General features: G+C 44.9%; 1 protein-coding gene across 2 annotated transcripts; it reads right to left on the bottom strand.

Annotated features, from left to right (window-relative positions):
* Position 1: 1 nt before the first annotated feature.
* On the bottom strand, positions 2-27,984 carry LOC139570301 (cytokine receptor-like factor 3). Of its 2 annotated transcripts, none has more exons than XM_071392087.1 (10): positions 27,868-27,984; positions 18,893-19,022; positions 8,328-8,535; positions 5,167-5,254; positions 4,384-4,561; positions 4,198-4,255; positions 3,399-3,563; positions 2,707-2,845; positions 2,500-2,612; positions 2-2,361 (listed from the first exon to the last, which is right to left on the bottom strand). In XM_071392087.1, the coding sequence occupies exons 2-10, from the start codon at positions 19,007-19,009 to the stop codon at positions 2,093-2,095; spliced, it is 1,335 nt and encodes a 444-aa protein (XP_071248188.1). In that variant the 5' UTR covers positions 19,010-19,022; positions 27,868-27,984; the 3' UTR covers positions 2-2,092. The 2 variants fall into 2 exon arrangements, with proteins under 2 accessions (XP_071248188.1, XP_071248179.1); XM_071392078.1 differs by having other exon boundaries at positions 18,893-19,029; positions 27,868-27,983.
* Between the last annotated feature and the right edge of the window lie 14 nt (positions 27,985-27,998).

The following is a 27,998-nucleotide window of genomic DNA, read 5'->3' as shown; positions in this document are numbered from 1 at the left end:
ATAGATGACTAAGCACTTTATTGGATGTTTCTGGGGCATTCATTCTGTACTGAAGGAAGGCACAAGGAGGTACACACACACATGGAAATAATAAGCCTGATAACAAGCAGGACTGGGGTCAATGCTATTTAGGAAGTCAACTCACATTCCACTTTAACGCAATTGGAATTTCAGTTAACCTCCCGAATTGAAATGGAACTGAGCCCAACCCTGATTACAAGTCACAGTCAGCATTCCAAATAGTGCACTACTTTTGACCAGCCCTATGGATCCTGGTCAAAAGTAGTGCACTAGATGGGGAATAGGGTGCTATTTGGGACTTAGCCACACAGTTAAAGGAATCAGAGACGGATGTTTGCATGAAGAGGGTGGTGGATGACAGACAGCTGAGTACGACCCCACTTTAACAGGTGGCCTGGTTCCATTTCCAACCCCACCACCTTACCCTTGCGCCATTGGCAGCCTTTCACTGATATCAGATGATTTGGACGTGAAGCAACACTGCCACAGAGTAACTATACAGCTGTATGCTGTATCCAGCTATAACTTTTATCTAGCAGTGTCTTACCACTGTTAACCTGTTAAATGTGAAAATGTCACACTCGAGTGACGCAGCGTCACTACAGAAATTGTAAATAACATTTTGTTCTTACCTGACTTGCCTAGTTAAATAAATGTTAATTTACATTTTAACCATCTAACTCAACAGTCAGTCTGCTGAAGGGCGCTCTGTAACCACAGCAACCATTCCATCTCTGCAGAACCAAAGGAAGCAACCCAAACGGCCCCCTCGTCCCTATATTACTCTAGAGGAAATAGGATGCCGTTTTTAAATATAAATCACCTCACAAGTAGAACAAGTCCCCCCAAAATGCATCAATGTCTACAAGTGAAGTTACATTACATGGTTGTGAAAACTGTTAGCAAAAAAATAACCGTTTTTAAAAAGCACATTAAGAGCATGAAATGTAATCTGATTCAGAACACTTCGTACACACCATGAGTTCTGCTCACACTGAGCTAGAGAATTAAACGGGTCGACAGGGAAGGAGAGACCGACAAAAGAAGAGGTTACGATCTCTGGAATGAGTCGTTTTTCACAGTGGTGGTGTCTTATTCTGTGGTAAACCACACCAGCATGCTTTGCAGCGCATGTGTTTGATGAAAGGTAACGTCTCTCTCTCTCTCTGATCACTTCTAAGATCTTTGAACGAGACCACTCCCTTTATTGTTCTCACATTCAAAAGTAAAAAACACCACCATTTTAGGACGTTTGGAGAGAATGTGCATCTGAAATATGGCACCCTATTCCCTATATAGTGCACTACTTTTGACCAAGGCCCATAGCACTATGTAGGGAATAGGGTGCCATTTCATGCACAGCCTGAGTGTCTCTTGAAAAGGAAGAATGATTGGTCAGTTCTGGTACACAAGTCTGTATCAGATGGCAGGATATCTTATCAGCCAGGTCAGAAAGGGCTTTGCATACAATGTCGATCCAGGTGCCAAGAGGAGAAAGGTGTGCTGATACCGGAGAAGACGGCCATCACCAGTCATACCTGGAGGAAGCACAGATAGCTGCAGAAGGCCAGATGAAACGTTTCCCAGGGTGAAAGGAACAGATGGGTCACACAGTGGGTAAAGGAGGGGTACATTACTGTAAACAGCAGTTGAATTCACATTTTAGAAATACCCCAATACTGAAAGGTTGCTATAGGGGGTAAGTGTCTAAGGCAGTGGTATTCAAAGGCGCTGATCGCGACCCCACTAAACAAAAAGTACAGATTATACAAACGTATTTGGAAAATACAATTGAGTACATTTATTTTGGTGTCTTGTAAATGTAACGAATTAAGGATTATTTGTTGATGTAAAAATGTACTAATGTAAGGTTGTCATTATTTTTGGGGTGGGTTCATGAGATAATGCACACAAAAAAATAGGGTCCCTGCTAAAAAAAAAGTTTGAATACCACTGGTCTAAGGGGTTGGGTCTAGGGGTTGATTTGGGACAGGACAACTCCAGCAGACAGGACTGTTACTCTGCTTGTCCCTTTGTGTTGACTGACAGGGCTGCTGTCCAATCAGCAGCCTCAAAACACCAGCACCTTCCAACCAGGGTGGGCTAAGGAGCAGCCAAAGAACAGGCAGTCCACCCCCTGGTCCAGCAGCCAATCAAACACCACTTCCCGGTTCCCTGAGCCAATCGTAACCCTCAGCTTGAAGTTGCCTCCGTCGCTAAGGTTGTTGTTGTTGCTAACAGGTAGTAGGTTGACCACTTCCATATCAAAGGTCACGGCAGAGCCGAGGGTGATAGAAGGCAGCTGGTTGGTCATCTCTTTACCGTTGACAAACACCACTCCTGGAGGGAAGAGAGGAGAGGAGGAAGAGGAGGGATAAAGAGAAGGTAAGAGAAAAATCTGCTAAGTTTTAACGCTGCTGCTACTCTGCAATTGAACGCTTTACAATTTTTTATTTTTTAAAGTGATGGTGAGTGTACCGTTGGTGGAGATGCAGACAGCCTGGTCCCTCTGGAGAGACTCCGTCTCTCCCTCACACCCCACACACACCCCGATACTGTCCCGCTTGTCCACCTGGCCCGTCGCAGAGATCCTACGCAAGCACACACACAACACATTAATCACAGGAATCACAGCATAACATTACGCTGGAGATGGTGATGGAGAGAGAGGGAGTGTGTACTGACTTGAAGGTGAGCGTCTGTCCACAGAAGTACGTTGGAGCGTTGGAGTAGAGAACCCCGGCTTTAGAGGGGGACGAGTCACTCCGCATGGCGATGTTCCTTCTACTGCTGAGGATGTAGCCCTCACTGCCTGGACGCCACTCTGGAACACACACAAACACACGGTCAGAGAAACCCAGAAGAAGACAGAAACCATGACAACAGTACATCTTCAGTCGAGGCCGACTGCATTTCAACAGGTCTGGCTCCAGGAGACACCTTCTCACGCCACATACACTGAGACACAGATGAGACAGGATGTTGAATGATGCCAGAGAGGATGGCGCTTTACTGACACCAACAGCACGGGAGGTGAAATTACAAGCTAGGTAGCTAGTGTGTGCTAAGTAGCTAGTGCGTGTGTACTAGCTTGCTGCACAAGCAACAATGGTTACGCCCTGGACCAGAGCTAGTGCCCTGACTGGTATGTGCCCAACACACTGATGCCCTGGACCAGAGCTAGTGACTCATGCTACACGAGACCAACAAACGTCTACAGGCTACGCGAACACACACCATCTGAGATGCAAAAATACCATCAGAGATGCAAAAATACCATCAGAGACGTACTTTTGTTTACTGTGTGGTGTGTGTGTGTGTGTTTACCATGGGGTGTGTATGTGTGTGTTTACCATGGGGTGTGTGTGTGTGTTTACCATGGGGTGCCAGTGTGGTGTATCCTGTCTGTGGGACGCTCCAGGGGCTCCACTCGGTACGTCCCTCCCCCCGGGCACACACCCTGAACAGATGATCAGTGTGGGGGTCCAGGTGTAGGACCAGGAACTCCTGCTCCGGCCCGATGTAGGCATCCTCGTACTGACCTGAAGGGGAAGATACCAAGGTTAGGACCACAGAGATCAAGCACTATTCTAGTAGAATGTACTAGTCATATTATAAAGAACTATTCATATTATAATGTACCATTCATATTATAAAGTACTATTCATATAAAGTACTATTCATATAAAGTACCATTCATACAATTACATTTTATAATATATTTCACATTATAATATGATATATTATTAAGCACTATTAATAAAGTACTATTCTAGGTGAATGTACTATTCATATTATAAAGTACAATTCAATTAAATTGTATTTTCAAATTATAATGTACATACAATTATATTTTATAATATATTTCACATTATAATATGATATATTATTAAGCACTATTAATAAAGTACTAATATGTAATTGTATGGTTAGGACAACATATCCACAGGCGCAAACAGATTCATGGGATCAGGACTGGTCCCTTTGTTACAGTAAGGCAGCTTGGCTGGTCCCTTTGTTCAGAAATGTATTTATGCGTTATTAAAAGTTATGTTTTATGAAAACATTCCCGACTTAGATTATTATTATACATTTTGAATAAATAGGAATGATATAGAATCACAAAAAAATGAATAAGTTCTGGGATATGAAATCATTTTTGACCTAGGTACTGACCAGACACTGAGCGACGATACTGCAGACGGTAGTCCTGCACCGCAAACTCATCATCCACCTAGAGAGACAGAGATGTTATGAAACACACCCCCCACAGGACAGTGTACTAGTTACTGATATTAACTGTCATAACACCTGTAGGGTGTGTGTGTGTTAGACACTGTGTGTGTGTGTGCGTGTCCTCACCTTACACCAGCGTACTAACACACTGCCAGGTCTCTCCTGGAGTTCCTCTATCTGGACCGGAGGGTGTGAAGAGACTGATCCGTGTCGTGACACTCTGTCTCTCACCGCGTACAGCAGAGAGTCATCCAGCTGGGCAGACACACACGGCACGTCTACTAACACTGGTACCTCCGGGAGGCTGACACACACACACACACACACACACGGTTAAAATAAACACACACACGGTTAAAATAAACACACACATACACGGTTAAAATAAACACACACACGGTTAAAATAAACACACACACGGTTAAAATAAACACACACACACACGGTTAAAATAAACACACACACACACGGTTAAAATAAACACACACATACACGGTTAAAATAAACACACACACGGTTAAAATAAACACACACGCGGTTAAAATAAACACACACGCGGTTAAAATAAACACACACACGCGGTTAAAATAAACACACACACGCGGTTAAAATAAACACACACACGCGGTTAAAATAAACACACACACACACGGTTAAAATAAACACACACGGTTAAAATAAACACACACACGGTTAAAATAAACACACACACACACACTGTTAAAATAAACAAACACACACACACGGTTAAAATAAACACACACACACACACGGTTAAAATAAACAAACACACACACACGGTTAAAATAAACACACACGCCGAGTTAATCTTTACATTGTATTCTTAAAGTTACAACATGCATGACATAGTGAAAGAGTATGATAATTCCCTCCCTCTCTCTCCTTCACCTGTCCAGCTGAATCTGAAGGGCCTTCTTGGTGAAACTCCCCAGCTTGTCCTCCTTCTCCCCCAGACCACAACGGATAGCTACCTCACCTGGAGAGAGGACAAGGGGGAGAAGGGGGAGAAGGAGGACAAGGGGGAGAAGGGGGAGAAGGAGGACAAGGGGGGACAAGGAGGAGGGGGGAGAAGGAGGACAAGGGGGAGAGAGACAGAAAGATTAAAACCTTTAATCAGTTTAATTGCAGTAGAGGAATCATGAAATAGGAGACCACTGAGGTTTCATAGTACAGAGGAGGAGGAGGAAGAGGACAGGAGAAACATGATTCTGACGGTACTGAGGAGGAGGAGGACAAACATGATTCTGACGGTACTGAGGAGGTGGAGGACAGGATAAACATGATTCTGACGGTACTGAAGAGGAAGAGGACAGGAGAAACATGATTCTGATGGTACTGAGGAGGAGGACAGGAGAAACATGATTCTGACGGTACTGAAGAGGAGGAGGACAGGAGAAACATGATTCTGATGGTACTGAGGAGGAGGACAGGAGAAACATGATTCTGACGGTACTGAGGAGGAGGAGGACAAACATGATTCTGACGGTACTGAGGAGGAAGAGGACAGGAGAAACATGATTCTGACGGTACTGAAGAGGAAGAGGACAGGAGAAACATGGTACTGAAGAGGAGGAGGACAGGAGAAACATGGTACTGAGGAGGAGGAGGACAGGAGAAACATGATTCTGACGGTACTGAGGAGGAGGAGGACAGGAGAAACATGATTCTGACGGTACTGAGGAGGACAGGAGAAACATGATTCTGACGGTACTGAGGAGGAGGAGGACAGGAGAAACATGATTCTGACGGTACTGAGGAGGAGGAGGACAGGAGAAACATGATTCTGACGGTACTGAGGAGGAGGAGGACAGGATAAACATGATTCTGACGGTACTGAAGAGGAGGAGGACAGGAGAAACATGATTCTGACGGTACTGAGGAGGAGGAGGACAGGAGAAACATGATTCTGACGGTACTGAGGAGGAGGAGGACAGGAGAAACATGATTCTGACGGTACTGAGGAAGAGGAGGACAGGAGAAACATGATTCTGACGGTACTGAGGAGGAGGAGGACAGGAGAAACATGATTCTGACGGTACTGAGGAGGAGGACAGGAGAAACATGATTCTGATGGTACTGAGGAGGAGGAGGACAGGATAAACATGATTCTGATGGTACTGAGGAAGAGGAGGACAGGAGAAACATGATTCTGACGGTACTGAGGAGGAGGAGGACAGGAGAAACATGATTCTGACGGTACTGAGGAGGAGGAGGACAGGAGAAACATGATTCTGACGGTACTGAGGAGGAGGAGGAGGACAAACATGATTCTGACGGTACTGAAGAGGAGGAGGACAGGAGAAACATGATTCTGACGGTACTGAGGAGGAGGAGGACAGGAGAAACATGATTCTGACGGTACTGAGGAGGTGGAGGACAGGAGAAACATGATTCTGACGGTACTGAGGAGGAAGAGGACAGGAGAAACATGATTCTGACGGTACTGAGGAGGAGGAGGACAGGAGAAACATGATTCTGACGGTACTGAGGAGGAGGACAGGAGAAACATGATTCTGACGGTACTGAGGAGGAGGAGGACAGGAGAAACATGATTCTGACGGTACTGAGGAGGAGGAGGACAGGAGAAACATGATTCTGACGGTACTGAGGAGGAGGAGGACAGGAGAAACATGATTCTGATGGTACTGAGGAGGAGGAGGACAGGAGAAACATGATTCTGACGGTACTGAAGAGGAGGACAGGAGAAACATGATTCTGACGGTACTGAGGAGGAGGACAGGAGAAACATGATTCTGATGGTACTGAGGAGGAGGAGGACAGGAGAAACATGATTCTGACGGTACTGAGGGAGGAGGAAGAGGACAGGAGAAACATGATTCTGACGGTACTGAGGAGGAGGAGGAGGAGGACAGGAGAAACATGATTCTGACGGTACTGAGGAGGACAGGATAAACATGATTCTGACGGTACTGAGGAGGAAGAGGACAGGAGAAACATGATTCTGACGGTACTGAGGAGGAGGAGGACAGGAGAAACATGATTCTGACGGTACTGAGGAGGAGGACAGGAGAAACATGATTCTGACGGTACTGAGGAGGAGGAGGACAGGAGAAACATGATTCTGACGGTACTGAGGAGGAGGAGGACAGGAGAAACATGATTCTGACGGTACTGAGGAGGAGGAGGACAGGAGAAACATGATTCTGACGGTACTGAAGAGGAGGACAGGAGAAACATGATTCTGACGGTACTGAAGAGGAGGAGGACAGGAGAAACATGATTCTGACGGTACTGAGGAGGAGGAGGACAGGAGAAACATGATTCTGACGGTACTGAGGAGGAGGACAGGAGAAACATGATTCTGATGGTACTGAGGAGGAGGAGGACAGGAGAAACATGATTCTGACAGTACTGAGGAGGAGGAGGAAGAGGACAGGAGAAACATGATTCTGACGGTACTGAGGAGGAGGAGGAGGAGGACAGGAGAAACATGATTCTGACGGTACTGAGGAGGACAGGATAAACATGATTCTGACGGTACTGAGGAGGAGGAGGAGGACAGGAGAAACATGATTCTGATGGTACTGAGGAGGAGGAGGACAGGAGAAACATGATTGTGATGGTACTGAGGAGGAGGAGGACAGGAGAAACATGATTCTGACGGTACTGAGGAGGAGGAGGACAGGAGAAACATGATTCTGACGGTACTGAGGAGGAGGAGGACAGGAGAAACATGATTCTGATGGTACTGAAGAGGAGGAGGACAGGAGAAACATGATTCTGATGGTACTGAAGAGGAGGACAGGAGAAACATGATTCTGACAGTACTGAGGAGGAGGACAGGAGAAACATGATTCTGACGGTGTGTAATAGAACGAGTCATAATGATTTGTGGGGTGATTATGTTATTATATTTTATTAGTCCTGTTACACACAGTGTGTAAGGGACATGTGTGTTTTTTGCATATCCCTACTCCCCCTGAGACAGTCTCGGGGCCAAGGGTCACCTTGGATCAGTCAGGGTTAAGTGCCTTGCTCAAGGGCTCCGGGATTTGAACCATGCGTCCCTCCGTCTATCTATACCTCACCCTCTCGGAGCAGCTCGTCTGCAGTGTTCACTCCGTGTTCTATGAGTTTCTGGCAGTCGTCCAGTGGTCGTACGCTGTCCTGCTCGATGACATCCACCTCGCTAAGGAGCACGCTCAGACGCTCCGTCAGGAGGCGGGTCACAGCCGTCTGGAGCTCTGAGAAATGACGCTTCAACCCCTCCCTGGCCTGAGACGAGCTGCCTCGTACCTGGAGAGAGAGCGAGAGAGAGAGAGAGAGATTCAATTGATATGTTAACTTTGTACCAAAAATGCTAAACCGTTAAGATGTGGAAACAGTGCCAGTCCCCCAACGGAACAGGAAGCTGGTGGTTAGTCTTTTGCAGTGAAACTTAGTCTCTGTTTCAGTTCCTCTTAACAGACAATCATCCTGAGCTGAACTCCTGTCAGTATGAAACTACCAGACTATCTCAGTCCCAAATGGCACCCTTAGTGCCTTTATAGTGCACTAGGGCTCATAGAGAGGAGGGACCCATAGAGCTCTGGTCAAAAGTAGTCCACTATATAGGGAGCTTTTTGGGACACACCCACTGACTGACAGTCCTCCTCTCACTATGACTTTGACTATGAGAGAGACCAGAGAGAAAGAGGGCGAGAGACCAGAGAGACCAGAGCAAAAAAAGAGCGAGACCAGAGCAAAAAAAGAGCGAGACCAGAGCAAAAAAAGAGCGAGACCAGAGCAAAAAAAGAGCGAGACCAGAGAGAAAGAGAGCGAGAGACTAGAGACCAGAGAGAGACTAGAGACCAGAGAGAGACCAGAGAGCGAGAGACACCAGAGAGCGAGAGACACCAGAGAGCGAGAGAGACCAGAGAGCGAGAGAGACCAGAGAGCGAGAGAGACCAGAGAGCGAGAGAGACCAGAGAGCGAGAGAGACCAGAGAGCGAGAGAGACCAGAGAGCGAGAGAGACCAGAGAGCGAGAGAGACCAGAGAGCGAGAGAGAGACCAGAGAGAGAGAGAGACCAGAGAGAGAGAGAGAGAGACTAGAGAGAGAGACCAGAGTGAGACCAGAGAGAGAGCGAAAGAAGGAAACAGAAGAGCAGAGGAGCTGCACTGATAAACAAGAGTTGGATGAGGATGGAAAGACCTACATAGAACACAATCAGAGATCAGTGTGTACAGGCAGCAGGACACAGGAAATGCCTCACTGGAGCCATTGCATCACTTCCTGATGTCTGTCAGTTTTGTGGAGATAAGGGCAGTATCCTAAATGGCATCCTATTCTCTATATAGTGAACTCATTTTGACCAGGGCCCAAAGGTAGTGCACTATGGGGGGAATAGGGTGCCATTTGGGATGTTACCAAAGATAATGTATATTTTGGGACGGTGAAGGATTGGAAAGCTAATATTGTCATCTGGAATACAATGACCACTGGGAGTAGAGGACATACAGGCTGGGGAGAGAGAGATAAGAGGTATGAGAGACAGAGAGAGGGGTAAGGTGAGAGAGAGCGAGAGACAGGAGAGACACCAGAGCGAGAGAGAGACGAGAGAGAGAGACGAGAGAGAGAGACTAGAGCGAGAGACCAGAGAGAGAGACCAGAGAGAGAGACTAGAGCGAGAGACCAGAGAGACTAGAAAGAAAGACCAGAGACTAGAAACAGAGACCAGAGAGAGACCGGCGAGAGAGAGAGACCAGAGAGAGAGACCAGAGAGAGAGAGACTAGAAAGAGAGACTAGAAACAGAGACCAGAGAGAGAGAGAGACCAGCGAGAGAGAGAGAGACCAGAGGGAGAGACCAGAGGGAGAGACCAGAGAGAGATAACTACAGGATGTTTTGACTCCCTCTCATACAGAAGCTAGAAGTATTTTAGGCACACACACTGCTCACGGACGTCACACCATCCTGGTAATCTGTGAGTGTGTGTGACAGAGCAGTTTTTCCTGCCTGCCTCGTCTCATATTACAGTGATTATGACTCATCCCTGGGGAAGAGGGGGGTTATGGGAAAAATGGCCCAAAACTGGACTCTACAGCTGGGAAAGGAGAGAGACGAGTGCCAGATACTGGGTGGGAACAGTGGGCACCAGAGAGCGGGCAGAACAGAACCATTCTGTAGATAAGTGTCCATTTCAATTCATTGATAACTTTGGCATTCTCTTGGTTATATAGAGGGGGTACTACCCGTTATATAGAGGAGGTACTACCCGTTATATAGAGGGGGTACTACCCGTTATATAGAGGGGGTACTACCCGTTCTCTTGGTTATATAGAGGGGGTACTACCCGTTATATAGAGGGGGTACTACCCGTTCTCTTGGTTATATAGAGGGGGTACTACCCATTCTCTTGGTTATATAGAGGGGGTACTACCCATTCTCTTGGTTATATAGAGGGGGTACTACCCATTCTCTTGGTTATATAGAGGGGGTACTACCCGTTCTCTTGGTTATATAGAGGGGGTACTACCCATTCTCTTGGTTATATAGAGGGGGTACTACCCGTTCTCTTGGTTATATAGAGGGGGTACTACCCGTTCTCTTGGTTATATAGAGGGGGTACTACCCATTCTCTTGGTTATATAGAGGGGGTACTACCCATTCTCTTGGTTATATAGAGGGGGTACTACCCATTCTCTTGGTTATATAGAGGGGGTACTACCCGTTATATAGAGGGGGTACTACCCGTTCTCTTGGTTATATAGAGGGGGTACTACCCATTCTCTTGGTTATATAGAGGGGGTACTACCCATTCTCTTGGTTATATAGAGGGGGTACTACCCGTTCTCTTGGTTATATAGAGGGGGTACTACCCGTTCTCTTGGTTATATAGAGGGGGTACTACCCATTCTCTTGGTTATATAGAGGGGGTACTACCCGTTCTCTTGGTTATATAGAGGGGGTACTACCCATTCTCTTGGTTATATAGAGGGGGTACTACCCATTCTCTTGGTTATATAGAGGGGGTACTACCCGTTATATAGAGGGGGTACTACCCGTTCTCTTGGTTATATAGAGGGGGTACTACCCATTCTCTTGGTTATATAGAGGGGGTACTACCCATTCTCTTGGTTATATAGAGGGGGTACTACCCGTTCTCTTGGTTATATAGAGGGGGTACTACCCGTTCTCTTGGTTATATAGAGGGGGTACTACCCATTCTCTTGGTTATATAGAGGGGGTACTACCCATTCTCTTGGTTATATAGAGGGGGTACTACCCGTTATATAGAGGGGGTACTACCCGTTCTCTTGGTTATATAGAGGGGGTACTACCCATTCTCTTGGTTATATAGAGGGGGTACTACCCATTCTCTTGGTTATATAGAGGGGGTACTACCCGTTCTCTTGGTTATATAGAGGGGGTACTACCCGTTCTCTTGGTTATATAGAGGGGGTACTACCCATTCTCTTGGCTATATAGAGGGGGTACTACCCATTCTCTTGGTTATATAGAGGGGGTACTACCCGTTCTCTTGGTTATATAGAGGGGGTACTACCCGTTCTCTTGGTTATATAGAGGGGGTACTACCCGTTCTCTTGGTTATATAGAGGGGGTACTACCCCTTGGTTATATAGAGGGGGTACTACCCGTTCTCTTGGTTATATAGAGGGGGTACTACCCGTTCTCTTGGTTATATAGAGGGGGTACTACCCGTTATATAGAGGGGGTACTACCCGTTCTCTTGGTTATATAGAGGGGGTACTACCCGTTCTCTTGGTTATATAGAGGGGGTACTACCCGTTCTCTTGGTTATATAGAGGGGGTACTACCCGTTATATAGAGGGGGTACTACCCGTTCTCTTGGTTATATAGAGGGGGTACTACCCATTCTCTTGGTTATATAGAGGGGGTACTACCCGTTCTCTTGGTTATATAGAGGGGGTACTACCCGTTCTCTTGGTTATATAGAGGGGGTACTACCCATTCTCTTGGTTATATAGAGGGGGTACTACCCGTTCTCTTGGTTATATAGAGGGGGTACTACCCATTCTCTTGGTTATATAGAGGGGGTACTACCCGTTCTCTTGGTTATATAGAGGGGGTACTACCCATTCTCTTGGTTATATAGAGGGGGTACTACCCGTTATATAGAGGGGGTACTACCCGTTCTCTTGGTTATATAGAGGGGGTACTACCCGTTCTCTTGGTTATATAGAGGGGGTACTACCCGTTCTCTTGGTTATATAGAGGGGGTACTACCCGTTATATAGAGGGGGTACTACCCGTTTTCTTGGTTATATAGAGGGGGTACTACCCGTTATATAGAGGGGGTACTACCCGTTCTCTTGGTTATATAGAGGGGGTACTACCCGTTCTCTTGGTTATATAGAGGGGGTACTACCCGTTATATAGAGGGGGTACTACCCGTTCTCTTGGTTATATAGAGGGGTTACTACCCGTTCTCTTGGTTATATAGAGGGGGTACTACCCGTTCTCTTGGTTATATAGAGGGGGTACTACCCGTTCTCTTGGTTATATAGAGGGGGTACTACCCATTCTCTTGGTTATATAGAGGGGGTACTACCCATTCTCTTGGTTATATAGAGGGGGTACTACCCGTTCTCTTGGTTATATAGAGGGGGTACTACCCGTTCTCTTGGTTATATAGAGGGGGTACTACCCGTTCTCTTGGTTATATAGAGGGGGTACTACCCATTCTCTTGGTTATATAGAGGGGGTACTACCCATTCTCTTGGTTATATAGAGGGGGTACTACCCATTCTCTTGGTTATATAGAGGGGGTACTACCCGTTCTCTTGGTTATATAGAGGGGGTACTACCCATTCTCTTGGTTATATAGAGGGGGTACTACCCATTCTCTTGGTTATATAGAGGGGGTACTACCCATTCTCTTGGTTATATAGAGGGGGTACTACCCATTCTCTTGGTTATATAGAGGGGGTACTACCCATTCTCTTGGTTATATAGAGGGGGTACTACCCGTTCTCTTGGTTATATAGAGGGGGTACTACCCGTTCTCTTGGTTATATAGAGGGGGTACTACCCGTTCTCTTGGTTATATAGAGGGGGTACTACCCGTTCTCTTGGTTATATAGAGGGGGTACTACCCGTTCTCTTGGTTATATAGAGGGGGTACTACCCGTTCTCTTGGTTATATAGAGGGGGTACTACCCGTTCTCTTGGTTATATAGAGGGGGTACTACCCGTTCTCTTGGTTATATAGAGGGGGTACTACCCGTTCTCTTGGTTATATAGAGGGGGTACTACCCGTTCTCTTGGTTATATAGAGGGGGTACTACCCGTTCTCTTGGTTATATAGAGGGGGTACTACCCGTTCTCTTGGTTATATAGAGGGGGTACTACCCGTTCTCTTGGTTATATAGAGGGGGTACTACCCGTTCTCTTGGTTATATAGAGGGGGTACTACCCGTTCTCTTGGTTATATAGAGGGGGTACTACCCATTCTCTTGGTTATATAGAGGGGGTACTACCCGTTCTCTTGGTTATATAGAGGGGGTACTACCCATTCTCTTGGTTATATAGAGGGGGTACTACCCGTTATATAGAGGGGGTACTACCCGTTCTCTTGGTTATATAGAGGGGGTACTACCCATTCTCTTGGTTATAGAGAGGGGGTACTACCCGTTATATAGAGGGGGTACTACCCATTCTCTTGGTTATATAGAGGGGGTACTACCCGTTATATAGAGGGGGTACTACCCGTTCTCTTGGTTATATAGAGGGGGTACTACCCATTCTCTTGGTTATATAGAGGGGGTACTACCCATTCTCTTGGTTATATAGAGGGGGTACTACCCGTTCTCTTGGTTATATAGAGGGGGTACTACCCGTTATATAGAGGGGGTACTACCCGTTATATAGAGGGGTACTACCCGTTCTCTTGGTTATATAGAGGGGGTACTACCCATTCTCTTGGTTATATAGAGGGGGTACTACCCATTCTCTTGGTTATATAGAGGGGGTACTACCCGTTCTCTTGGTTATATAGAGGGGGTACTACCCATTCTCTTGGTTATATAGAGGGGGTACTACCCGTTCTCTTGGTTATATAGAGGGGGTACTACCCGTTCTCTTGGTTATATAGAGGGGGTACTACCCATTCTCTTGGTTATATAGAGGGGGTACTACCCGTTATATAGAGGGGGTACTACCCGTTCTCTTGGTTATATAGAGGGGGTACTACCCATTCTCTTGGTTATATAGAGGGGGTACTACCCATTCTCTTGGTTATATAGAGGGGGTACTACCCATTCTCTTGGTTATATAGAGGGGGTACTACCCGTTCTCTTGGTTATATAGAGGGGGTACTACCCATTCTCTTGGTTATATAGAGGGGGTACTACCCGTTATATAGAGGGGGTACTACCCGTTCTCTTGGTTATATAGAGGGGGTACTACCCATTCTCTTGGTTATATAGAGGGGGTACTACCCATTCTCTTGGTTATATAGAGGGGGTACTACCCGTTCTCTTGGTTATATAGAGGGGGTACTACCCGTTATATAGAGGGGGTACTACCCTTTCTCTTGGTTATATAGAGGGGGTACTACCCGTTATATAGAGGGGGTACTACCCGTTCTCTGGGTTATATAGAGGGGGTACTACCCGTTATATAGAGGGGGTACTACCCATTCTCTTGGTTATATAGAGGGGGTACGACCCGTTATATAGAGGGGGTACTACCCATTCTCTTGGTTATATAGAGGGGGTACTACCCGTTATATAGAGGGGGTACTACCCGTTCTCTTGGTTATATAGAGGGGGTACTACCCATTCTCTTGGTTATATAGAGGGGGTACTACCCGTTCTCTTGGTTATAGAGAGGGGTACTACCCATTCTCTTGGTTATATAGAGGGGGTACTACCCGTTATATAGAGGGGAGGGTGAAGTTGGTAACGTGGCTCGATACCCTCTATTCTCCTCAACCACGGAGAATGGGTTCATCTCCACTACTGTAAACTATCTGTCATGTCTTTGGCCCAGTCAGAAGCTGCTGTGAAGGGCTGCTTCAATGCAGAGTGGAGACAAAGCCGTGTTGCTTTGCGTTTCCGTCTTGTTCCGGTGGTGGGAATACTACGGTGATGTCGGCGTAAATGCATCAACATGTTTGAGGTGTTGGCAGCTGCATAGGCTATTCAAATCAAATTGTAGACTTTACCGTGAAATGCTTAATTACAAGCCCTTAACCAACAGTGCAGTTCAAGAAGAAGAAAATATTTACCAAGTAGACAAAAATAAAAAGTAATAATAAAAAGTAACACAATAAGAATAACAATAATGAGGCTTTATACAGGGGGCACCGGTACAGAGTCAGTGTGGAGGCTATATACAGGGGGCACCGGTACCGAGTCAGTGTGGAGGCTATATACAGGGGGCACCGGTACCGAGTCAGTGTGGAGGCTATATACAGGGGGCACCGGTACTGAGTCAGTGTGCAGGGGTACAGGCTAGTTGAGGTAATCTGTACATGTAGGTGGGGGCGAAGTGACTATACATAGGTAACAAACAAACAGCGAGTAGCAGCAGTGTACAAGAGGGGGGGTCAATGTAAATTGTCCGGTGGCGATTTTTATGAATTGTTCAGCAGTCTTATGGCTTGGGGGTAGAAGCTGTTAAGGAGCCTTTTGGTTCTAGACTTGGCGCTCCGGGAACCGCTTGCCGTGCGGCAGCAGAGAAAACAGTCTAACTTGGGTGACTGGAGTCTCTGACAATTCTGGTTGAGCAGTGGTGACAATACAGTGAAGGTTTAAGCCACAACTCTCTGTCCATCGCCATTTGTAATTTACTGGAAAGCCAAAATGTAGATTTAAAGGAAGGAGAATCCTCCTGGTTTAGGGTTAGGGTTAATCAGGATTTTAGAACATTCTGATGACAATCTGTCACCAGATGGATGGAAACCTAGTTACAGACACAGATGAAGTCCTCACCTGAACTAAACAGCCTGTTTTCAATAGAATTGGCTATTTAGTTCAGGAGTTGGACTACTTCGCAATCACGCCACCTCCGGTTTGGCCAATGAGTCGTGTTTGTCTCTCTTTCTCTGCTTTACTTTTAGAGGAGCAGGAAATAACAACAGTGTTTACAATTAGCCTGAAGGGGGATAGAGAGGAGGGGGGAGGGGAGAGGGAGGGATAGAGAGGGAGGACGGGGGGGATAGAGAGGGAGGACGGGGGGGGGAGAGAGAGGGAGGAAGGAGGGGAGAGGGAGGAAGGGGGGGAGAGAGAGGGGGAGGGGGAGGAAGGGGGATAGAGAGGGGGGTAGAGGGAGGAGGGAAGGCTGTAACATCTTCCTGATACTAGATGAATGGTCCTTTTGGTCATTAATATGGTCAAATCAGGAAACTATCATTTCGAAAACAAACGTTTATTCTTTCAGTGAAATACAGAACCGTTCCTTATTTTATCAAATGGGTGGCAACTCTAAGTCTAAATATTGCTGTTACATTGCACAACCTTCAATGTTATATTATAATTGTCAAATTCTAGCAAATTAGTTTGCAACGAGCCAGACGGCCCAAACTGTTGCATATACCCTGACTCTGCGTGCAATGAACGCAAGAGAAGTGACACAATTCCCCTAGTTAATATTGCCTGTTAACATGAATTTCTTTTAACTAAATATGCAGGTTTAAAAATATATACTTCTGTGTATTGATTTTAAGAAAGGCATTGATGTTTATGGTTAGGTACATTCCTGCAACGATTGTGCTTTTGTTAAATCATCACCCGTTTGGCGAAGTAGGCTGTGATTCGATGATAAATTAACAGGCACCGCATCGATTATATGCAACGCAGGACAAGCTAGTTAAACTAGTAATATCAGCAACCATGTGTAGTTAACTAGTGATGATGTGAAGATTGATTGTTTTTTATAAGATAAGTTTAATGCTAGCAACTTACCTTGGCTCCTTGCTGCACTCGCGTAACAGGTGGTCAGCCTGCCAAGCAGTTTCCTCGTGGAATGCAATGTAATTGGCCAGAATCGGCATCCAAAAATACAGATTACCGATAGTTGTGTTATTACCTGTTTGCGTGCAGGTTGGCCCAGTGTAGTTGTGTTATTACCTGTTTGCGTGCGGGTTGGACCAGCGTAGTTGTGTTATTACCTGTTTGCGTGCGGGTTGGACCAGCGTAGTTGTGTTATTACCTGTTTGCGTGCGGGTTGGACCAGTGTAGTTGTGTTATTACCCGTTTGCGTGCGGGTTGGACCAGCGTAGTTGTGTTATTACCTGTTTGCGTGCGGGTTGGACCAGTGTAGTTGTGTTATTACCTGTTTGCGTGCGGGTTGGACCAGTCTAGTTGTGTTATTACCTGTTTGCGTGCGGGTTGGACCAGTGTAGTTGTGTTATTACCTGTTTGCGTGCGGGTTGGACCAGTGTAGTTGTGTTATTACCTGTTTGCGTGCGGGTTGGACCAGCGTAGTTGTGTTATTACCTGTTTGCGTGCGGGTTGGACCAGTGTAGTTGTGTTATTACCCGTTTGCGTGCGGGTTGGACCAGTGTAGTTGTGTTATTACCTGTTTGCGTGCGGGTTGGACCAGTGTAGTTGTGTTATTACCTGTTTGCGTGCGGGTTGGACCAGCGTAGTTGTGTTATTACCTGTTTGCGTGGGGGTTGGACCAGTGTAGTTGTGTTATTACCTGTTTGCGTGCGGGTTGGACCAGCGTAGTTGTGTTATTACCTGTTTGCGTGCGGGTTGGACCAGCGTAGTTGTGTTATTACCTGTTTGCGTGGGGGTTGGACCAGCGTAGTTGTGTTATTACCTGTTTGCGTGCGGGTTGGACCAGTCTAGTTGTGTTATTACCTGTTTGCGTGCGGGTTGGACCAGTGTAGTTGTGTTATTACCTGTTTGCGTGCGGGTTGGACCAGTGTAGTTGTGTTATTACCTGTTTGCGTGGGGGTTGGACCAGTGTAGTTGTGTTATTACCTGTTTGCGTGCGGGTTGGACCAGTGTAGTTGTGTTATTACCTGTTTGCGTGCGGGTTGGACCAGTGTAGTTGTGTTATTACCTGTTTGCGTGCGGGTTGGACCAGTGTAGTTGTGTTATTACCTGTTTGCGTGCGGGTTGGACCAGTGTAGTTGTGTTATTACCTGTTTGCGTGCGGGTTGGACCAGTGTAGTTGTGTTATTACCTGTTTGCGTGCGGGTTGGACCAGTGTAGTTGTGTTATTACCTGTTTGCGTGCGGGTTGGACCAGTGTAGTTGTGTTATTACCTGTTTGCGTGCGGGTTGGACCAGCGTAGTTGTGTTATTACCTGTTTGCGTGCGGGTTGGACCAGTGTAGTTGTGTTATTACCTGTTTGCGTGCGGGTTGGACCAGTGTAGTTGTGTTATTACCTGTTTGCGTGCGGGTTGGACCAGTGTAGTTGTGTTATTACCTGTTTGCGTGCGGGTTGGACCAGTGTAGTTGTGTTATTACCTGTTTGCGTGCGGGTTGGACCAGTGTAGTTGTGTTATTACCTGTTTGCGTGCGGGTTGGACCAGTGTAGTTGTGTTATTACCTGTTTGCGTGCGGGTTGGACCAGTGTAGTTGTGTTATTACCTGTTTGCGTGCGGGTTGGACCAGTGTAGTTGTGTTATTACCTGTTTGCGTGCGGGTTGGACCAGTGTAGTTGTGTTATTACCTGTTTGCGTGCCTGGCTGAGTCCATGTAGGCGTTGTTGTAGTTCGCTCCTGTAATTCTGAGCTGCTTCTATACTCTCCTTAGCCTCCTGCAGCAACGCCTCAGCCTCTATAGACATCCTGCTGTATCGCCTGGCTCCTACACACACACACACACACACACACACACACACACACACACACACACACACACACGTCATTAGCGGATGTTTGTAACTTCATGTCCCTGTGGTCTGATACTCTTCACTCTGAAAGCGTTCAGACTGGAACGTGTGTATTCCCCGTTCTACTGATGCTGTGGGTTAGGGTTACAGTACAGCCTGTACCAGACCAGAACATGCTGAGGTAGTCTGGCTGAAGGTACAGTACAGCCTGTACCAGACCAGAACATGTTGAGGTAGTCTGGCTGAAGGTACAGTACAGCCTGTACCAGACCAGAACATGCTGAGGTAGTTTAGCTGAAGGTACAGTACAGCCGGTACCAGACCAGAACATGCTGAGGTAGTTTAGCTGAAGGTACAGTACAGCCTGTACCAGACCAGAACATGTTGAGGTAGTCTGGCTGAAGGTACAGTACAGCCTGTACCAGACCAGAACATGTTGAGGTAGTTTAGCTGAAGGCACAGTACAGCCTGTACCAGACCAGAACATGCTGAGGTAGTTTAGCTGAAGGTACAGTACAGCCTGTACCAGACCAGAACATGTTGAGGTAGTTTAGCTGAAGGTACAGTACAGCCTGTACCAGACCAGAACATGTTGAGGTAGTTTAGCTGAAGGTACAGTACAGCCTGTACCAGACCAGAACATGTTGAGGTAGTTTAGCTGAAGGTACAGTACAGCCTGTACCAGACCAGAACATGTTGAGGTAGTTTAGCTGAAGGTACAGTACAGCCTGTACCAGACCAGAACATGTTGAGGTAGTTTAGCTGAAGGTACAGTACAGCCTGTACCAGACCAGAACATGTTGAGGTAGTTTAGCTGAAGGTACAGTACAGCCTGTACCAGACCAGAACATGCTGAGGTGGTTTAGCTGAAGGTACAGTACAGCCTGTACCAGACCAGAACATGTTGAGGTAGTTTAGCTGAAGGTACAGTATAGAGGAAGCCTGTACCAGACCAGAACATGTTGAGGTAGTCTGGCTGAAGGTACAGTACAGCCTGTACCAGACCAGAACATGCTGAGGTAGTCTGGCTGAAGGTACAATACAGCCTGTACCAGACCAGAACATGTTGAGGTAGTTTAGCTGAAGGTACAGTACAGCCTGTACCAGACCAGAACATGTTGAGGTAGTTTAGCTGAAGGTACAGTACAGAGGAAGCTTACTTCAGTCTTCACCAAAACCTCCATCTCAAGTACATTGTTTTCACACATAGACTTGTATAAAAACTGGTTTCACACATAGACTTATGTAAAAACTGGTTTCCCCCCATCGACTTGTATAAAAACTGGTTTCCCCCCCATCGACTTGTATAAAAACTGGTTTCACCAGAGGCAGAAAGAGGAGATGGACGGGTTTTCACTAGAAGCCATCCCAGTGTACACAATGTATCCTACGCTGCCCCCAAACACACACCTTAGTGAGGTCATCTGGGAGGTTCATTGATTGATTGATTGATTGATTGATTGAGTGAGTATGTTCAAAGGGTCACGGTACTACTGTCAAACACACACAGACAGCGGGAGGGTCAGAGTTAGTGTTGCAGGACAACAATACCAGTGGAACCACATAACCCACTGGGCTGAACCCACCCGTTTCCCTCCAGACGGATAAAACAGAACACATGGTGTGCCCCTTAAAGAACTCCCCCTGGTAAAACGGAGTCCAGTATTTAGGGAATAGGGTGCCATTTGGGATGCAGGCGGTGGTTCCGTCTCGCCCTGCGGACATCTTCGGTTCAATCTACAGACCTAACAGATAGATTGACTGTGACTGTAGGCCTAACAGAACCACACAGACACAGTCAACCTAACAGAGCCAATCTAACAGAGCCACACAGTCAATCTAACAGAACCATGCAGTCACAGTCAATCTAACATAACCACACAGTCAACCTAACAGAACCAATCTAACAGAGCCACACAGTCAATCTAACAGAACCACACAGTCAACCTAACAGAACCAATCTAACAGAACCACACAGTCAACCTAACAGAACCACACAGTCAACCTAACAGAACCAATCTAACAGAACCACACAGTCAACCTAACAGAACCAATCTAACAGAGCCACACAGTCAATCTAACAGAACCATGCAGTCACAGTCAATCTAACAGAACCACACAGTCAACCTAACAGAACCACACAGACACAGTCAATCTAACAGAACCACACAGTCAATCTAACAGAACCACACAGACACAGTCAATCTAACAGAACCACACAGTCAACCTAACAGAACCACACAGACACAGTCAATCTAACAGAATCAGAGTCAACCTAACAGAACCACACAGACACAGTCAATCTAACAGAACCACAGTCAACCTAACAGAACCACACAGACACAGTCAATCTAACATAACCACACAGTCAATCTAACAGAACCACACAGTCAATCTAACAGAACCACACAGTCAACCTAACAGAACCACACAGACACAGTCAATCTAACAGAATCAGAGTCAACCTAACAGAACCACACAGACACAGTCAATCTAACAGAATCAGAGTCAACCTAACAGAACCACACAGACACAGTCAATCTAACAGAATCAGAGTCAACCTAACAGAACCACACAGACACAGTCAACCTAACAGAACCACACAGACAGTTACACCAGAACATATTGAGATGTGCTTCTTTGACTATAAATAGTCCCTGATCTGTTAGAAAAGAACTAGTGTGTGTTTCTCAGAAAGCTTTCTAAAAGGGTGTGGTTTGTTGTTGGTAGTCTCTAGAATCCTGCAGATTATAACACAATGTCTCTAGAATCCTGTAGATTATAACACACTGTCTCTGTGTCTCTAGAATCCTACAGATTACAACACACTGTCTCTAGAATCCTACAGATTATAACACACTGTCTCTGTCTCTGTGTCTCTAGAATCCTGCAGATTATAACACACTGTCTCTGTGTCTCTAGAATCCTACAGATTATAACACACTGTCTCTGTGTCTCTAGAATCCTACAGATTACAACACACTGTCTCTAGAATCCTACAGATTATAACACACTGTCTCTGTCTCTGTGTCTCTAGAATCCTGCAGATTATAACACACTGTCTCTGTGTCTCTAGAATCCTACAGATTATAACACACTGTCTCTCTGCCTCTAGAATCCTACAGATTATAACACACTGTCTCTCTGTCTCTAGAATCCTACAGATTATAACACACTGTCTCTGTCTCTGTGTCTCTAGAATCCTACAGATTATAACACACTGTCTCTGTGCCTCTAGAATCCTGCAGATTATAACACACTGTCTCTAGAATCCTACAGATTATAACACACTGTCTCTGTGTCTCTAGAATCCTACAGATTATAACACACTGTCTCTAGAATCCTACAGATTATAACACACTGTCTCTAGAATCCTACAGATTATAACACACTGTCTCTAGAATCCTACAGATTATAACACACTGTCTCTAGAATCCTACAGATTATAACACACTGTCTCTAGAATCCTACAGATTATAACACACTGTCTCTGTCTCTGTGTCTCTAGAATCCTACAGATTATAACACACTGTCTCTGTCTCTGTGTCTCTAGAATCCTACAGATTATAACACACTGTCTCTGTGTCTCTAGAATCCTACAGATTATAACACACTGTCTCTAGAATCCTACAGATTATAACACACTGTCTCTGTCTCTGTGTCTCTAGAATCCTACAGATTATAACACACTGTCTCTGTGTCTCTAGAATCCTACAGATTATAACACACTGTCTCTGTGTCTCTAGAATACTACAGACTACAGATTATAACACACTGTCTCTAGAATCCTACAGATTATAACACACTGTCTCTAGAATCCTACAGATTATAACACACTGTCTCTGTGTCTCTAGAATCCTACAGATTATAATACACTGTCTCTGTGTCTCTAGAATCCTACAGATTATAACACACTGTCTCTGTGTCTCTAGAATCCTACAGATTATAACACACTGTCTCTGTGTCTCTAGAATCCTACAGATTATAACACACTGTCTCTGTGTCTCTAGAATCCTACAGATTATAACACACTGTCTCTGTGTCTCTAGAATCCTGCAGATTATAACACACTGTCTCTGTGTCTCTAGAATCCTACAGATTATAACACACTGTCTCTAGAATCCTACAGATTATAACACACTGTCTCTGTGTCTCTAGAATCCTACAGATTATAACACACTGTCTCTAGAATCCTACAGATTATAACACACTGTCTCTGTGTCTCTAGAATCCTACAGATTATAACACACTGTCTCTGTGTCTCTAGAATCCTACAGATTATAACACACTGTCTCTGTGTCTCTAGAATCCTACAGATTATAACACACTGTCTCTGTGTCTCTAGAATCCTACAGATTATAACACACTGTCTCTGTCTCTAGAATCCTACAGATTATAACACACTGTCTCTGTCTCTGTCTCTAGAATCCTACAGATTATAACACACTGTCTCTGTCTCTGTGTCTCTAGAATCCTACAGATTATAACACACTGTCTCTGTGTCTCTAGAATCCTACAGATTATAACACACTGTCTCTGTGTCTCTAGAATCCTACAGATTATAACACACTGTCTCTGTGTCTCTAGAATCCTGCAGATTACAACACACTGTCTCTAGAATCCTACAGATTATATATCGACCGATTAATCGGAATGGCAGATTAATTAGGGCCGATTTCAAGTTTTCATAACAATCGGAAATCGGTTACAATCGGAAATCGTTTTTTTACACCTTTATTTAACTAGGCAAATCAGTTAAGAACACATTCTTATTTTCAATGACGGCCTAGGAACGGTGGGTTAACTGCCTTGTTCAGGGGCAGAACGGCAGATTTTTACCTTGTCAGCTCGGGGATTCAATCTTGCAACCTTACGGTTAACTAGTCCAACGCTCTAACCACCTGATTACATTGCACTCCACGAGGAGACTGCCTGTTACGCGAATGCAGTAAGAAGCCAAGATACATAAATAAAATCGATTTAGTCTCAAATAAATAATGAAACATGTTAAATTTGGTTTAAATAATGCAAAAACAGTGTTGGAGAAGAAAGTAAAAGTGCAATATGTGCCATGTAAAAAAGCTAACATTTAAGTTCCTTGCTCAGAACATGAGAACATATGAAAGCTGGTGGTTCCTTTTAACATGAGTCTTCAATATTCCCAGGTAAGAAGTTTTAGGTTGTAGTTATTATAGGAATTATAGGACTATTTCTCTCTATACCATTTGTATTTCATATACCTTTGACTATTGGATGTTCTTATAGGTACTTTAGTATTGCCAGCCTAATCTCAGGAGTTGATAGGCTTGAAGTCATAAACAGCGCTGTGAAGCAAGCATTGCTAAGAGCTGCTGGCAAACGCAGTAAAGTTTGAATGAATGCTTACGAGCCTGCTGCTGCCTACCACCGCTCTGTCAGACTGCTCTATCAAATCATAGACTTGATTATAATATAATAAACACATAGAAATACAAGCCGTAGGTTATTAATATGGTCAAATCTGGAAACTATAATTTTGAAAACAAAACATTTATTCTTTCAGTGAAATACGGAACCGTTCCGTATTTTATCTAACGGGTGGCAACCCTAAGTCTAAATATTGCTGTTACATTGCACAACCTTCAATGTTGTCATAATTATATAAAATTCTGGCAAATTAATTACGGTCTTTGTTAGCAAGAAACTTTCTTCACACAGTTCGCAACGAGCCAGGTGGCCCAAACTGCTGCTTATACCCTGACGCGAATGCGCTTTTGTTAATTCATCACCCGTTTGGCGAAGTAGGCTGTGATTTGATGATAAATTAACAGGCACCGCATTGATTATATGCAATGCAGGACAAGCTAGATAAACTAGTAATATCATCAACCATGTGTAGTTAACTAGTGATTATGTGAAGATTGATTGTTTTTTATAAGATACGTTTAATGCTAGCTAATAACTTACCGTGGCTCCTTGATGCACTCGCGTAACAGGTGGTCAGCCTGCCACGCAGTTTCCTTGTGGAATGCAATGTAATCGGCGTCCAAAAATGCCAATTACCGATTGTTATGAAAACTTGAAATCGGCCAAGCCATCGGCCATGCCGATTAATCGGTCGACCTCTAGTTTTAACAGTGGTCAAGTAGACTACTGTGGCTATTTGATCGTAATGTAGGCCTACCAGAGTAGCCTACCATCAACAACAATAGAGAAAATGCATCCAATGGAAATAGCTGTTCTAGTATTCAGTCTACAGTAGCAGCCAATGTGTGGTGTTCAATGTAGACCTACATTCCATGAGACTTTTGACAACAACAAAAAAACACACAGGGCTTGACATGAACCTGTTTATCCACTTGTCTTTCAGACAAGGAGGTGACTGAAAATGTTGTTAACACTTTACAAAATAAAAAGCATTATTATTCCCATACCATTATTACAGAGAATCAGACAAATGATGCTACCCTCTGCCGATTGGCTACTTAGCTTATTCAAGCCTGTCTCAAAATACAACACTGTCCCTTCAAAGGCAAAGAAAAGCTCTTTACCTGACCTGCTTGTCTAGAAATGTTTAGTGCTCTTGTAGGAAGCAATCACTCCCCTACTACTGACTACTAATGACCTATAACTGGGCTAATAACTCACTAACTAGCGAAGGACATGAACACAATGTGGACACGTGGCTACATGCAACTCTTGATTTGATCTCCAAACAAGCACATCTACTCACTATCAAATCAGATGATATTGGTGTTTAGCAGATGTTATTGGTCACATACACATATTTAACAGATGTTATTGGTCACATACACGTGTTTAGCAGATGTTATTGCGGGTGTAGCGAAATGCTTGTGTTTCTAGCTCCAACAGTGCAGTAATATCTAACAATGTCACAACAATACACACAAATCTAAGTAAAGGAATTAAGAATGTATAAATATTTGGATGAGCAATGTCAGTGATACCACAGCTGTAAACACAGTCCAGTTTAAAGTAAATGGCACAGATCCATATATGGCAATGATGTATTTGCATATAGGCCTACTGCAGTTCTGATTGGTTATGCCCCACCAGTCTGTGTAGAGTACAGGCTGAGTCGTGCTCAGTAGAATCCTACTCTGACGCGTTCTGCCGTCAACAAAATCTCTCGCATAGTTAGTTTTGTTTCAGGTATGTTGCATTGAAATTGGCCACTGTCGCCACACAGTAAAAGGAAATGTAGATGGTGTTAACTAACAGGGAACACTCTAGAAAGTTGTGTAAAGTTCAATCTCGTGCTTCTCTCAGTGGGCTGATATTTCTAGCTGTGCAGCAATCTCAGGCCTCTGAGCGCCACGTTCAGTTTAGAGGGAACGTTGGTCAGGACTGAGTTAGCACCGAGTTGGGACTAGAAAGATGGAGAACTTTGTGTGTGAGTGTACGAACGTGTGTATAGGAGTGTGTGTGTGTGTGTTAGAGGTGTATGCTACAGTGTTGTCTATGTGATGCTGCTGATGATGCTGCTGCTGCTGGTGACCTAGATTCAGACGGCAGCGGGCCTCCTGCCTGAACACACTGGCTACATCACAAATAGAACCCTAGTCCCTATGTAGTGCACTACTGTTGGTCTGATCCCTATGGGCCCTGGTCTCTCTCTCATCTCTGTCACATGCATTTACATGTGACAGAGATAGTATGGCGTGAATGTGAATGCCCCAGTTCTAAGACTAGACCCCATCCCTTCCCTCCACACACACACACACAGGATTTAAAGGCAGTAATCTTGGAGCAATATAACAGATTGACCCCAGCGTGGGAGGAACATTCAGGCCACATGGATAATCACAGACACACAACGTTGATCGCAGAAAGCCTCAGACTATTGTTGAGAAGATGCTGTCAGTGAAACATGATATCACCCTCACTCCAGCTGAAACAAAGTCTGCTATGGTCCTGGTCAAAAGTAGTGCACTATGTAGGGAATATGATGCTATTTGGGACGCAAACGTTGTTTTTCAGGACTTCGTGTACGCACCCGAAATCCATACAGTGGGTTTGGCTTTCGGACTTGTTATGAACATAGACCACTGACCTATAGATACGTATTGATCTGTTGCTAGGAAACAGTCCTACTGCCATGTCTACACTTTAATTCCATGAGTGTTACTGATAGCTAAGTCAAGAAAGTAAAGTAACAAATGACTTTGTGACATCGGCTGATGTAAAAAGGGCTTTATAAATCAAATTGGATTGATTGATTAGTAACCTACAAAATCTCATCACTTTGGACAATTGCCATTCTGATAGTTATTTCTAGACCTATAATTTAAATTCACCATATCCAGCAGTAGGCTACATTATTAACCTAGAATCCTACATCAGACGTGTCATTCTACACAACTGTCTGTCATTGTGTGTTCAACATGGAAAGTTATGTAAGATGCTCACATAAAGACGAGTGTGGAGCTTCGACCGCAACTATTATTATCATCATCGCGTAGCGAGCGGATGACATGGAGAGGCAACGCAACTTTTCGCAACAGAAAAACATGACCATACTCGCTCAAAAATCAACTTCCGTAATTCTAAACACCCCCGTTTGACGAGAAGTCACCACCCAACATGCCTTTATCGATACATATGCACTTCACACAATTCTGGTTATTGTTGGATGATGAATGAAAGTAAAGCATCGAGGGCTTGGCTTTCACCAACCCTCGTGAAACAAAACATTTCCAGAAAATGTCAAAGAAAGCACCCATGTACGCCAGTTCAAAGCACATCAAAAGTCATATTCTAGACATTAGTAAACGCTTCATGTAGCCTATAAATAATGCGATAACGAATCCTACCTGATTCGGACTTAGTTTCTGGTCATTCTAAAGTGCGATACCGTTTCGGCTACCGAACAAACGCAAAGACGTTTTTGCGCCAGTCAAAAAAAAAACAATTTTACTGGGCTTTCTGCTGATCGGCAGCTCAA

This window comes from Salvelinus alpinus, chromosome 1 (assembly GCF_045679555.1).
Source record: "Salvelinus alpinus chromosome 1, SLU_Salpinus.1, whole genome shotgun sequence".
Taxonomy (NCBI): Eukaryota; Metazoa; Chordata; class Actinopteri; order Salmoniformes; family Salmonidae; genus Salvelinus; species Salvelinus alpinus.
This window is presented reverse-complemented; position numbering and strand designations above follow the sequence as displayed.

Excerpts from the sequence above, each read along its gene's own strand:
- LOC139570301 (XM_071392087.1), bottom strand. The coding sequence starts at position 19,009 with ATGTCTATAGAGGCTGAGGCGTTGCTGCAGGAGGCTAAGGAGAGTATA. Across the intron at positions 8,536-18,892 it reads TCAGCCAGGCACGCAAACAG|GTACGAGGCAGCTCGTCTCA; the intron begins GTAATAACACAA and ends CTCTCTCTCCAG. Across the intron at positions 2,613-2,706 it reads GGACAGACGCTCACCTTCAA|GATCTCTGCGACGGGCCAGG; the intron begins GTCAGTACACAC and ends GTGCTTGCGTAG.